At 36.3% G+C, this 14,128-nt stretch overlaps 2 protein-coding genes across 2 annotated transcripts; both read left to right on the top strand.

Annotated features, from left to right (window-relative positions):
- The first annotated feature begins 1,301 nt into the window (after positions 1-1,301).
- On the top strand, positions 1,302-8,265 carry LOC130948457 (ABC transporter C family member 10-like). The gene is made up of 12 exons (XM_057877199.1): positions 1,302-1,534; positions 2,065-4,107; positions 4,188-4,508; positions 4,602-4,688; positions 4,964-5,551; positions 5,629-5,793; positions 5,872-6,166; positions 6,291-6,505; positions 6,605-6,910; positions 7,029-7,092; positions 7,182-7,421; positions 7,542-8,265. The coding sequence occupies exons 2-12, from the start codon at positions 2,095-2,097 to the stop codon at positions 7,652-7,654; spliced, it is 4,407 nt and encodes a 1,468-aa protein (XP_057733182.1). The 5' UTR covers positions 1,302-1,534; positions 2,065-2,094; the 3' UTR covers positions 7,655-8,265.
- Positions 8,266-9,453: 1,188 nt separating this feature from the next.
- Positions 9,454-13,434, top strand: LOC130950341 (uncharacterized). The gene is made up of 5 exons (XM_057878846.1): positions 9,454-11,525; positions 11,577-11,714; positions 11,817-12,008; positions 12,617-12,919; positions 12,959-13,434. The coding sequence occupies exons 1-5, from the start codon at positions 9,454-9,456 to the stop codon at positions 13,182-13,184; spliced, it is 2,931 nt and encodes a 976-aa protein (XP_057734829.1). The 3' UTR covers positions 13,185-13,434.
- The last annotated feature ends 694 nt before the right edge of the window (positions 13,435-14,128 follow it).

Below are 14,128 nucleotides of genomic sequence, written 5' to 3'. Positions count from 1 at the left end.
TGTATATAAAAACTTTATAATTTTGGTTTTTTTAGCAAAGTAAATTAGTAAACAAAGTTATAATAAGTTACCCTTAAAATGCATTAGCAAAAGAAGATTATAAAAATGAGAAATAAGAGGTGATGAAATTTGGCGGCTGTATTTCACCCATGTGTCATGTGTTGATGACTAATTTTTAATATATATAATATTTTTATACTAACAAAATATTTACTTTTTGTAATTATCTGACGGATACCGACACGTATATGGGATACGATACGATACGGAACACACAAAACATAAAAATTTAAAATTTTTATAAGATACAGAAATATGTTATATATCTAAAATATAAAATATTTTTTAGATAATTATAATGATATTTTGGTCTTTTATTCATGTGAAAGTATAAAATAAAATTTTTAATTATTTTTAATATTTTTTTAATTATATAAAATATTTAAAATGTATTTTATTTTAATAATTAATGATATATATTATTTTTAAATTTATTTTAAGATTATAGATTAAGAATAAGACAAAACATATTAATATACGATGATATTTAGATATGTATAAACATATTTAAAATTTTTTATTTTTTATTAAAACACAGTTAGATATAAAAAATATGGATATCGAATACTACAAATTAAAAAAGTATTCATTTGTAAATAATTATTATGTAAATAATACAAAACAAATATAATTAAATAACTTTTTTATCATCTAAGTGTGAGTGGATTAAAAAAAAAAAATTAGCTACCGTTAATTTCATGTGAATTTAATAATTAAAAATCGTTAAATAATAATTTAGTCAAACTTATTAAATTATTTAATAATTTTTAACTATTAATTTTGTATAAAATTAATTTAAAAAAAATTCTAAATGACTTCTAATAATTATCTCGAAAGATAACGAAATTGTTAACAAAAAAAACTCTTTTTCAACTCCTGAATTTTATTTTTATGGGACTAATTAATTTATGTATGTGTTTTTTTGACACAAAAACTAATCAGTCTTATAAAAATAAAAATTAAAAACTAAATTAAATATTTTTTAATTTAAAAACTTCATGGTCTTAGGGACGGAATTGGGTTGGGCCGTTGGGTATTCAATCTTAATCTAAATGAGTTTTCACCACAGATTACAAATAACTTGGTATAATATAAAGTAAATGAGTGGCTTGTGGTGTGTGGCAATTAAGTCGTGGGTTGAAGAATCGGAACCGCGGCAACGATTTGTCACTACTCACTAGGCTTAGGCTACCTGCTCCTACTTCTCCATCTCCATCTCAATATTTCCAAACGTAAATTACAAAGAAGATGAGACTACGTGACGTCAGCTATGACGCCATCATGCTCTTCTCATATGCACTTACAAATTCACTTCTCTCTTCATTTCATTTAACACCACCGCCTTCTCTTCTTCTTCCTCACTCGTTAATTATAATTAATTAATTGAATTATGAGTATATGCTAATTGCTAAGACATAACAAAACGTCTTCACTTTCCGCCACACTTTCGGCTTTCTAAGTCTACTACCTACAGGTTTGTTTATACGCCATCCATTATTTTGAACCAAGGAAAAAAAAAAATCTGACGTTTACACTTCTTGCTTTCTAATTTTCAAATGATAGTATTATTTTTCTTCTTCCGTTAATCGGTGCTTGTTTCCTGTTTGTGTTTTTGTCCTGCAGTAATTTTTTGAACGATAGTGTGTATGTATAATATAATCATACATACTCTGTTTTCTTTTTCTCATTCTTCTTGGAATGATCAATGCCGAAACCAGCTCTTTTGTGGCTTTGCATTTTGCATTGAATGGTTTTCTGATAAGTACGGTTATCAAATTCTCGAGTTAGCTCATGAATCTAACTAAATTCATGATTATGTCGCTCTTTGAATCTTTCACTGTCATTATATTCTTACCTACTTCTTCTTGTAGTTAGTTTCACCCTTGGGATGTTTTTCTTTCACTAAATCTTGTTTCTGCACCATTCTTTGTGTTCAAGTAATCAAGTCAATATTTTTAACACTGAAGGCATGATTTAGCTGACAGATTTTTCTCTTGTACACAGAATTTAAGTAACGAAGAGAAGGCCTAAAAAATGGAGGGGTTTTGGAGCATGTTCTGTGGGGAAGAAACATGCAGCTATGATTTCAAGTTTTTGATTGATCCTTCCTCATGCATCAACCACTTCTTGATATCTTGCTTTGATGTGTTGCTTCTTCTCATGCTCCTATTCATTATGATCAAGAAGTTACCCTCCAAACCGTTACATGGTCTAACAGGATCACGAAGACTTTCAAAATTGCATCTAGTCTCTGCCATAGTCAATGGTGCTCTTGGCCTGGTGCATTTGTGCTTAGGCATTTGGGTTTTAGTGGAGAATTTGAGGAAATCCCACACTTCTTTGCCTCTTGATCTGTGGTTGCTAGAATTCTTTCAAGGATTGACATGGTTGTCAGTCAGCATAGCAATAAATCTTGGCCTAAAACAGCTTCCAAGACCATGGTTAAGGATGTTCTCTGTTCTTATCTTTTTGGTTTCTGGCATTTCCTGTGCTTTTTCCTTGTTTTATGTAATTGGTAGCAAAGACCTGTCCCTTAAGGTAGCTTTAGATATTCTATCTTTCCCAGGGGCAATATTATTGTTGCTTTGCACATATAAATGCAGGGAAACTGACATGGAACTTGATGAAAGCCTTTACACTCCTTTGAATGGTGAGTCCAACAAAATTGGTTCTATCAACAACGATGTTCTATATGGAAGAGCTGGATTCTTTAGTACCATGTCATTTTGGTGGATGAATCCTTTGATGAAGAGGGGTAAAGAGAAAACACTTCAGGAAGAAGATATCCCAAAGTTGCGAGAGCAAGATCAAGCAGAAAGTTGTTACTTGCTGTTTCTAGACCAATTGAACAGGAAGAAACAGAATGATCCGTCTTCGCAATCATCGATTTTGTGGACTATAGTTTTATGTCACCGGAGAGAAATTCTGATATCAGGATTCTTTGCATTGCTTAAAGTGATTGCTATTTCCGTTGGTCCACTGCTTCTGAATTCCTTCATACTGGTAGCTGAGGGCAATGAAAGCTTCAAATATGAAGGTTTTGTATTGGCCATATCACTTTTCTTTACGAAGGTCATAGAATCTTTATCACAAAGGCAGTGGTACTTCCGAGCCAGACTGATAGGTGTGAAAGTTAAATCTCTGCTCACTGCAGCCATTTATAAAAAACAACTGAGGTTATCAAATTCTGCTAGATTGAATCATTCTGGTGGTGAGATCATGAACTATGTGACTGTGGATGCTTATAGAATCGGAGAATTTCCTTATTGGTTTCACCAGACATGGACGACTAGCGTCCAGCTATGCATTTCCTTGGTAATACTTTTTCGCGCCGTCGGGCTAGCTACAATTGCCTCCTTGGTGGTGATAGTTTTCACTGTGCTTTGCAATACTCCACTTGCAAAGTTGCAGCATAAGTTTCAAAGCAAACTCATGGTGGCACAAGATGAGAGGTTGAAGGCTACTTCTGAGGCTCTTTTGAATATGAAGGTGTTGAAATTGTATGCGTGGGAAACCAACTTCAAGGATTCTATTGAAAGATTAAGGAACGTGGAGCTGAAATGGTTGTCTGCAGTGCTATTGCGCAAGGCCTACAACACCTTTCTCTTTTGGTCCTCACCTGTGTTGGTATCCGCTGCTTCCTTTGGAGCTTGTTACTTTCTTAACGTTCCCCTGCATGCTAACAACGTCTTCACCTTCGTGGCAACTTTGCGCCTTGTTCAAGATCCAATTAGAATCATTCCTGATGTCATTGGGGTGATCATTCAGGCCAGAGTCGCGTTTGCCCGGCTTGTAAAGTTCCTTGAGGCACCTGAGCTGCAGAATGCAAATGTCAAGAGGAAGAGTTTCAGCGACAACATGAGGGGCTCCATTTCAATCAAGGCTGCTGACTTTTCATGGGAAGATAATGCATCAAAACCGACACTGCAAAATATCAACTTAGAGGTTAGGCCAGGGAAAAAGTTGGCTATTTGTGGAGAGGTTGGATCAGGAAAATCAACACTGTTAGCAGCAATTCTCAGGGAAGTTCCTAATACTCAGGGAACTGTAAGCTTATTTCACCCTATTGAGAGTGCATTATATTTATTTGAAAGATATCTATCTGATTCACTATTTCTGAATTGCAGATTGAAGTTTATGGCAAATTTGCCTATGTTTCTCAAACAGCATGGATACAGACAGGTACAATAAGGGATAACATATTGTTCGGATCAGCAATGGATACTCAAAAATATAGAGAAACTCTGCATAGGTCTTCATTAATAAAGGACCTTGAGTTGTTTCCCCATGGCGATCTCACTGAGATAGGGGAGAGAGGGGTTAACCTGAGTGGAGGCCAGAAGCAACGGATTCAGCTCGCTCGTGCTCTTTACCAGAATGCTGATATATACCTCTTGGATGATCCATTCAGTGCTGTTGATGCACATACTGCCACAAATCTGTTTAATGTAATGACAAATTCCTTTCTTTACATACTGCATTTTATTTCTCCAGTGTTGTTTACTTTCTCTTTACTGAAGGATTTATTTGGAATTTTGTAGGAATACATCATGCAAGGACTTGCAGGAAAGACAGTTTTGCTTGTCACTCATCAAGTTGACTTTCTTCCTGCATTTGATTCTGTTTTGGTAATTTGGCAATCTTAAACCACTGTTTAATTTTATATCATACTTCTCTCCTTGTATTTTTGTAAAAATATATGATGATTGCAAATATATAACAAGTTCTAAAGTTATGATTTTGTGATTTTTTTAATTGAATTATGAATGGACTAATTAATTCGTTTTTTACATTTGATGTCACACGGGTTGTTCATGACTAATTTTTTCATTATTTATTTGATTTGTGCGCATCTGCATCATTCAATTGTTGTTTCGGTCCTTAACACCATTCTACATTATAGTTGATGTCAGATGGTGAAATCCTACAAGCTGCTCCTTATCATGATCTGTTGGCCTCAAGTCAAGAATTTCAGGACCTTGTCAGTGCTCACAAAGAGACTGCTGGTTCTGACCGGCTTATGGATGTTACTTCTTCCCAGAGAAATTCTAATTCTGCAGTAGAGATTAGGAAAACTTATGTGGAGAAGCAGTTTGATGCATCAAAAGGAGATCAGCTAATCAAGGAAGAAGAGAGAGAGAAAGGAAACCAAGGCTTCCGGCCTTACTTACAGTATCTGAATCAGAACAAAGGATATGTGTACTTCTCTGTGGCTGTCATTTCTCAGATTACATTTGTGATTGGCCAGATATCGCAAAACTCATGGATGGCTGCCAATGTTGACAATCCTCATGTCAGCACTTTGAAATTGATTTTAGTGTACTTGGTGATTGGATTTACTTCAACATTATTCTTGTTGGTGAGAAGTCTTCTTACAGTTGCTATGGGACTTCAGTCATCAAAATCATTATTTCTACAGCTACTGAATTCTCTCTTTCGCGCACCAATGGCATTTTATGACTCCACCCCCTTGGGACGGATACTTAGCAGGGTAAGCATACTAAACTATTTCCTCTTGCAGCCGTATGCAATGGAAGTGTTTTGACTGACCGTTATTTTGTTGTTCAGGTTTCTGGGGATCTCAGCATTGTTGATCTTGATGTCCCATTTGGCCTTCTTTTTGCTGTTGCAGCTACTTCTAACTGTTATGCTAATCTTACAGTCTTAGCAGTTGTTACTTGGCAAGTCTTGTTTGTCTCTATACCGATGATTATTTTTGCAATTCGCTTGCAGGTAACAGATTCTTACTTTTAATGTGAAAGTTATATTCTTTTCTGGGAAGTTTACTAAGAATACTTACTTCTAATACAGAGATATTACTTTGCTACTGCAAAAGAATTGATGCGGCTCAATGGCACAACAAAATCCTATGTAGCTAATCACCTAGCTGAATCTGTAGCTGGAGCTGTGACAATAAGGGCTTTTGAGGAGGAAGATCGTTTTTTTGCAAAGAATCTTCATTTGATTGATGTCAATGCTAGTCCTTTTTTCCATACTTTTGCAGCAAATGAGTGGCTCATTCAGCGGTTGGAAACAGTCAGTGCAGTTGTTCTTGCATCTGCAGCACTTTGCATGGTTGTACTTCCCTCTGGAACTTTCACATCTGGTGAGACTGAGTTCAATGTCACTCTGTGTTTTGTCTAATGGCTTATAAATTATGTCTATATCCTCAAACTTAAGCACTTTTTCAAGAAATTTTTCTAACTTGAAACTTTGGTGTTATTTTCCAGGTTTTATTGGCATGGCTCTCTCATATGGCCTTTCACTTAATGCTTCACTAGTATTTTCAATTCAAAATCAGTGCAACATAGAAAATTACATAATATCAGTGGAGAGGCTTAATCAATATATGCATATACCAAGTGAGGCTCCAGAAATTATAGAAGGAAATCGTCCTCCAACAAATTGGCCACTTGAGGGAAAAGTGGAAATTCATGATTTGCAGGTATATTGTTAGTTATTAGAAAAACTTGTGCATGAAGGCATTTAAATAATGGAAGTTGAACTGAAGTATACAATTTGCTTGTTGATAATTCCAAAACAGATTCGATATAGACCTGATGCGCCTCTTGTACTCCGTGGAATCACATGCACATTTGAAGGAGGACACAAGATTGGTATTGTTGGCAGGACAGGTAGTGGAAAGTCGACACTAATAGGCGCTTTATTCCGGCTTGTGGAGCCGGCCGGTGGAGAGATCATAGTTGATGGCATTAATATTTGTTCCATTGGACTTCATGATTTGAGGTCGCGTTTCGGTATCATACCGCAGGATCCTACTCTTTTCAATGGAACAGTCAGATACAATATGGACCCCTTATCGCAATACACTGATCAAGAGATTTGGGAGGTAATGTATAATCCTTTTGTTTTAAGCATGTTGTTGATCAATGACAAGTAGAAGCCTTCCTCCTGTTTATCTCTGTTTTGCATAGTAAATATGTACTAATTGTGGCTTCCACTTGAAGGTTCTTGCGAAGTGTCAATTGCGAGAGGCTGTCCAAGAGAAAGAAGAGGGATTAGATTCCTCAGGTGAACCTTTTTCAACCTCTGCTATTACAATCTTCCACTGCTCAATTCATGCCTAATTACTTATGACTTATTAAGAATCTGTTTTTCAGTTGTTGAAGCCGGAGCGAACTGGAGTATGGGACAAAGGCAGTTGTTTTGTCTGGGGCGCGCACTTCTAAGGAGAAGTCAGATATTAGTGCTGGATGAAGCAACTGCATCAATTGACAATGCAACTGATTTGATTCTGCAGAAAACCATTAGGACTGAATTTGCAGATTGTACTGTAATCACAGTAGCTCACAGGATACCAACTGTGATGGATTGCACCAAGGTTCTTGCCATCAGTGATGGTAAGTTGCATATTAACTGCCACTTGCCATGTGCCATTAGCATCATCAATATGATTGTGCAAATGCTTTTTGAAACTAGTCGTAGATCTTGTTCCTCACTAGAATTCTATTATTGTGCAGGAAAACTGGTAGAGTATGATGAGCCAATGAACTTGATGAAGAGGGAAGGATCACTTTTTGGGCAGCTTGTTAAGGAATATTGGTCTCATTTTCAGTCAGCAGAATCACATTGAAGTTGAAAGACCATTTTTTCTTTTTTGCAAGTTAGCACTTCTGATTCTTTCTAAGGCATTGACAAGAAGCAACGAAAAATGTAGTTAGAATTTAGAAGTAGAGAAAAGTGTATTATACTTAGACCAGATCTGAGGTCCGTTAAATGGGAATCAAATGTAACACGTGATGATGATGTTAAGGATAATGTCATTGCCAATTAAGTTGGCATGTATATCACTATATGTTAATAATTGACACAACATTTTGAAGTGATCTTACAAGGGGACTCATGGGTATATGGCATACTTTTCTTGATGATTGTGGGTGTCAAATACTCTGGTCCAAGGAATTCTTCGCATATGAATATATTGCTGCTGGTAAGATTTCGTTTACAACATTCTAAAACACTAAGCACATTGTGAATTTAATTTGTTGTACTGCATGTCGGAGTTAATTGTCTGCATCACTGGATGGATTAGCTAAGCTTACACATTTGGTGAAGCTAGAGATATGTTTTTTTCTCGTATCTAATAGGAACTTAGGCAAGAGTATATTGGTAAGATTTGATGTATATGTTAACTGGGATACCCAGCAGCATTTATTTATCGTAATGCGTATTAAAAATTGTTATTTGTACACTAAAATTAATCACTAAAATCAGTTACCAATTTATTTTGTATAAATATATGTGTGATTTAATTTTTTTAATATATATTTATATTTTAACATATATTTTACATTAATAGTTAATTATAATGGCTGATTTTAGTATACATGTAGCATGGTTGAATATGTATACATAATTACATATGCTGTTATTTATTTATTTATTCTTAAGTCAGAAATACGTGTCCAAACTCCAAAGCAATTTCATTAAGCATCTTCAGATTGTTTTTTAGCAAAACCATTGGTAGACCTTTTCTGTTTTTGGTAATGGTCAATGCATCGAAAATTTGAGTCAGATACATTAATAATAATAGGTGAGTGGCAAGCCCATACAGCAAGCAATCTGGTGATTTTATAATTGATCAATGATCAGAGTCATCAGACCCATTTAATGGTACAAGCTACAAACTTGTTTCTCTAATCTCTACCAAAAACATAAAGTTGTTTTGTTTATAAATCCAAAAAATAAATATAGCTTTAGCCTTTAGATTACATATTAAAAAATAAACATATAAATGAAGAAATTAACACTACAAAATCATCTAATTTGGAGTGGATTGATTAGCATTTAGCAGACACGTAAGTTATTATTTAAACACTTCTTATTAAATTAAAAATGTTATACTTTCTAGTATATGAATAGATTTTAAGATTTTTGCTATATATATATATATATAATTTTTTGCCAACAAGTTATAGCTCAAATGGTATAGTTTCTCCATACAGAAGTTGTGGATTTGAGTTTTCCTATCATTAGTTAAAAAAAATTATTTTTTAATTAACCAGACTTTTAATAATATGAATTTAAATAATATTACACTTTGAAATTTGAATATTTAATTTAGCGTACAAAATTTGAAAGATGTGGCGCCAATATTTCATTTCCCGCCTAAGCGCAAAGTTTCTCGAAACCACTTTACAAACGACACCGTTTCATCACTCATCCCCTTCAATCCAAATTTGAAGTTGCAGCAAACTTGCACACTCTCACTCTCTCTCTCTCTCTCTCTCTCCACCGTGCCGGCACCGGTTACCATCTTCACTTTCTCTTCACTGCCACCTCCATTTTCGATTTTCCAACGTCATTCTTCTACTTCTTCTTCTTTTTCCAATTCCATTTCCACCACCACCTTCACCTTCATCTTCACTGTGAATGGGTTCTTCAGAGGCAGATCCAGATCCAGTGACACGCTACTCCCAAACCGAACGCATCGTTCTCCTCATCGACTTGGACCCACTCCTCCACCTCCCTGACCCCACACCTTACACCTCCGCCATCCTCTCCTCCGCCGCCACACTCCTCTCCTTCCCCTCTCTCTCCACAGCACTCTTCTCCTTCAGGCTCTTCTTGTCATCCCTCTCCCCTCTCCTCTCATCCTCCACTCTCTCCATCCCTCTCTCCCTCTCCTTCGACCTCCCTTCCCCCACCCTCCGCCACCTCTCCAACGCCCTCTCCTCCCTCCCCTCTCTCCTCCGCCGCCACCACATTTCATCCCCCAAAGCCTCGCACATCGCCTCCACCTTGCGCCAGCTCATCCACGACTATGCTTGGGATCCCGATTCAAGTCTCGATTCTCCAATACCTTCCAGTTTGGTACTCTTGTTCTCTCCCCTATGCAATTCCTTTGAACAATTGTCTTTGTTTCTTGATAGAGAGGTCGGTGATGAGTATTCTTTCCGCGAGATGTTTTCGGAGTTCTTTGGGGGTGTTAGGGATGTGTTTAGTTCTAGAGATATTCACTGTAGTTGGGTTAGTGTTAGCGCTAGTGCTAGATTTGAATTCGAGTGCGGTGATAGTGGTGAAGTTGGAAGGGTTCGTGGGTTTTTTGAGAGGGGGGTTAAGGGTTTGGGTTGGGGTTTTTGTGGCGCAGATTCGATTGTGCTTGGTTCTGCTCTTGTTCCTTTTGGCTTGATTTACCCCAAAATTGGGGTTTGTTGGGGTTCTCTTGGTTTTAATGATTGTTCATCTAAGAAAGCTCAAGTGCAGCTGTGTCTTCAGATGTTAGATGTGAATAGGATTCCTATTCAGTGCAATTGTTGTGATCTTGAGTTAGTGGATTTGAAAATTCCACGTAGGTGTGGTGATGCTAGGTTTAATCCGGATTTGGCGAATTCGCAAGGAGCAGGTTGTCAGCGAAATGAGAGATTTCGGAAACAGTTTTCGGATGGAATCATTAAATTTGAGGTTAAGGCTGTGCAGAAGTCTGATGCTTTTGTGAATGTGAGGCAATGCTTATCTGAATCTGTTATGGTGCGTGAGGTTTTCAGAGAACCTAAGAAGAAAAAGGACGAAAATTCGGATCAGTTTTTTGCAGATAGGGTTCTTCAGATGCTTGCTACTGAATTTGGCTTCCAGTGGAGGAGAAAATCAGTGCCCATTTGGGAAATCCTCTTGAGTTTTCTTTGTAAAGAAGGTTGCTGGGCGTTGGTGTCTCTCACCAATGGTAATGGTGGTTCATGTATGGGTGTTCTGAGGCCTTTTACTGTTTATTCTGCTCTCTTATCTGTATTAGGGGATCCAGATATGGATAATGATATAGGTGGAGCAAACATGGCTCAATATATAAGGACAATGGAACATAGGGTTTTTAAATCTGATCGCAAATCTAAGAAGGACAAGGTTTTCTTGGATTCTCAAGCTAAGGAGAGTGATGCAGCTAATGAGGGTCATGGGGAAAAGAAAAAGATGGATTTGAAATCACTTCAAAACCTTACATGGAGCTCATTCTGTGAATCAGTATGTGATCAATTTGAAATGGATTTGAAGGATGTTTATTCAGTCATTGAAAGTAGCAAGTCAAAAAAGTTGAAGTTTTTGAAATGGTGGATGAAACAGATAAAGAAGTCTAGCTGTAGTGATATAATAAATTTGCCAGAAACACCAAAGTCAAATGAGATCATTGCAGAAAAGAATAAAGATAAATTAACTGAGTCACCTCAAAATATTGAACAGCCGGTATCCTCATCTGCCTCAGCTGGGATTAACACCGAGGCTTCTAGAATACAGGATGACGCTGTGCTTGACTGTAGGTTAGAAACGTCTGCAGAATTTTTCAGTAATCTTTCCACCAAGATCCAACAGGGGATTGAATCAGAAGATATAGACCTTGGGGCTATGGCAAAGCGACTTGTGAATTCATCTATCTATTGGCTGTGTCGGAAGGATAGCAGAGAAACCAATTCTGAGGGCCAGAAGGGTGGCAGAGAAACAAATTCTGAAGGTCAGCATGATGATAGGGAAATCAGTAATGAGGGTCATAATGCTCCTTCCAGTAGCATTGTTGCATCTGAACTGATAAAATTTCTATTGAAAGAACCAAAAGAGTTGGCAGCAAAGTATAAAAGCAGAAATTCTTTCTCTCAGGCCTCCGAACCAAGACGTACTAAACAAGTTACAGAGCATGCAGCTAGAGAGTATCCTTTGACAATGTTTTCCTTTAATTCTGCATATGATGTGTTGAACAGTTGTAAAATTTGCGGTACTTTTACTTCTTGTATTTCCTTAATCACCATTAGATATGAGCTGCAGATTTTGCTTCGGATGGAGATTTTACAATCAGAGGTTGGAAGTGGAGTCGAGGATTCTAGTAAACACAAGTTTATCAAGAAAATATGCCAGCTTTTGGATGACATGCACTGCCACATGGAAGGGGGTTTCTTTGGTGATTGGAACCTTGAAAATTATGTGGCAAAGATCATCAAAAGCAGGTACAGGATTTTACACATGGATTGGGGTGTTTTGCACGATGGTTGATAATTATTCTGAATGTTTAAATATTATTTTTGAAGTGTTAGCTATTTATTTTATTTTCATTCGCTGCAGTTATTCCTATATATACACACTCCCCTATAATTTTCTAGTCATTTTACTATGTAAAGGAGATAGGGTTCAAAATGGAGGGATGTACGTTACCTGAAAGTATACTTCAGTATGGAAAGAGTTAGTATTTTTAATTCTTGCAGAGTAACTTAAAATTGCTTAGTAGTTGTCTTTCTACCCAAACCAGACATACTTTTATCTTTCTCCATAGAAACGGTTGAAAATGAATATATAGGAATAGGATCAAGGAAAAATAGAAAGATCATACTGTATAAAGTATATCGCTGATAGATATGGGATTCATAGCACTAGTTTTCATACTCTTATTTTATTATACTGATGGAAACGTCAAAATACCAGCATCATTGTTACCAAATCTAGTTTCACTAACAGGAAAACTAATAACCATAAGAACAAGAAAAATGGAACTAAGTAGATGACTGCATAACAAACAAACCAGGTAGACTAATGATAGTGGGACCCCTCAAAATTGCAGGTATTCTCACACTCTTGAAGACGTGGTCCACAAAATCTACAACAAAATGGACCTGCTGCTGTTTGCAGATGTGGAGGAAGCCCCTAATAATTTTCTTAACAGTGAGGACAGCGATAAACCCTTGAACCAAATAGTATACAGAGATGAAATGGGTGAAAATGATATCAGTAATGGACCCATTTCATCAGAAAACGAGCCCTTTCAGTTGCAGAATAATGACACTGGAAAACTCCAAAGGGCTATTCAAGAAGATCATGGCCGAAAACTAATTGAAGCTAAGGAAAGGAGAGATAGGGCACGTAGGTTCTCATCTTTCACGAGTTGGATACCTGATTTGCAGAGAGTTTGGGCGCCAAAACACAAGGCTATGAAACCAAAGACAGACCCCTTTAGAAAGGTGCCAAACGAGAAGCGGAAAAGGGCAAGCTATGACAGAGTATGTGAGACACCATTGACAGGAAACAAGCGTTCAATTCAACGGGAAGGGGATTCAGGTTATGACAATTACATAGCTGATGGGGATCAAGCATCTGGCTCAGTTTCCAGGAAATTGTTTCAGGGTGACTGATCTTTGATGTAAGTAACCTTACCTGGCTTCTACAGATAATTTGTATATGCAAACTGCCAAACTTACAAAACAGAATAACCCAAGATGTGTACTTTAGTTTTTCAGCCACAAATGGTGGATGCTAGTGTCTTGGACTCTGGAGGTGTATATTTGCTTTTCCGGTATCAGAATATTAGTGTACTAGCATGATTAGTTGATTCACTTTCATAAGTCATTAGGATTTGTAACTGGAAAAATTTAATTTGTTCAAATTTGATGTATTTGACATATGTATATTAATGAATAATCATTGCAAAAAGTAATGTGATTGCTTTCTAGTGCATTGCTTCTGGCTTTCTGCTACATGCATGACAACTTGTTTCTGGTATTAACTTGTTGGAAAATGGATAGAAAAGAATGGGAAGCTATTTTACATTTCGAAAATATTTGTGTAACTATTGAAAGTTTCTTTTGCATTATATAACTTTCAATTGATAACTTATATAGATAATTCGTAACTTTATTCTATGCTAAACAATTTGTTGGCAAATCATGCATGATAACTTGTTGGTTACCCATGGTTGATTTATCATTTATATATCTAAGTATCTCTGCAATGTATATGCGACTCTATTTTCTGACATTGCTTTATGCATTATTGTAACCTGTTAACTCGCGTCTAAAGTCTAATATAGCTCAAATAATAGATATTATAAGTTGTAGTTGAGTTACACGCGAGTTCAATCTTTAAAAGTGTTACGTTGATTATTATATTCTGTTTTTGAATAGCTATTTACTTGTAAAATTCTGTTTCTTTTTCTTTTTGGAAGGCTGTTTCTATTTCTATATCATCTTATTACTACCTGCCTAGATGCCGTATGCAAATGTTTATAAATTAATTCCAGCAAATTCACGCTAGTTTCAATTATTTAATAATGGACGGTGTATTTTAATTTTTAACTTGA

Source organism: Arachis stenosperma, chromosome 9 (genome assembly GCF_014773155.1).
Source record: "Arachis stenosperma cultivar V10309 chromosome 9, arast.V10309.gnm1.PFL2, whole genome shotgun sequence".
In the NCBI taxonomy this organism is placed as follows: Eukaryota; Viridiplantae; Streptophyta; class Magnoliopsida; order Fabales; family Fabaceae; genus Arachis; species Arachis stenosperma.
Note: the sequence above shows the minus strand (reverse complement) of the source record. Positions and strands in the feature narration are given on the sequence as shown.

Excerpts from the sequence above, each read along its gene's own strand:
- LOC130948457 (XM_057877199.1), top strand. The coding sequence starts at position 2,095 with ATGGAGGGGTTTTGGAGCATGTTCTGTGGGGAAGAAACATGCAGCTAT. Across the intron at positions 6,506-6,604 it reads TGGAAATTCATGATTTGCAG|ATTCGATATAGACCTGATGC; the intron begins GTATATTGTTAG and ends ATTCCAAAACAG. Across the intron at positions 7,422-7,541 it reads GGTTCTTGCCATCAGTGATG|GAAAACTGGTAGAGTATGAT; the intron begins GTAAGTTGCATA and ends ATTATTGTGCAG.
- LOC130950341 (XM_057878846.1), top strand. The coding sequence starts at position 9,454 with ATGGGTTCTTCAGAGGCAGATCCAGATCCAGTGACACGCTACTCCCAA. Across the intron at positions 11,715-11,816 it reads ACAGAGCATGCAGCTAGAGA|ATATGAGCTGCAGATTTTGC; the intron begins GTATCCTTTGAC and ends AATCACCATTAG. Across the intron at positions 12,920-12,958 it reads AGGAGAGATAGGGCACGTAG|AGTTTGGGCGCCAAAACACA; the intron begins GTTCTCATCTTT and ends TGATTTGCAGAG.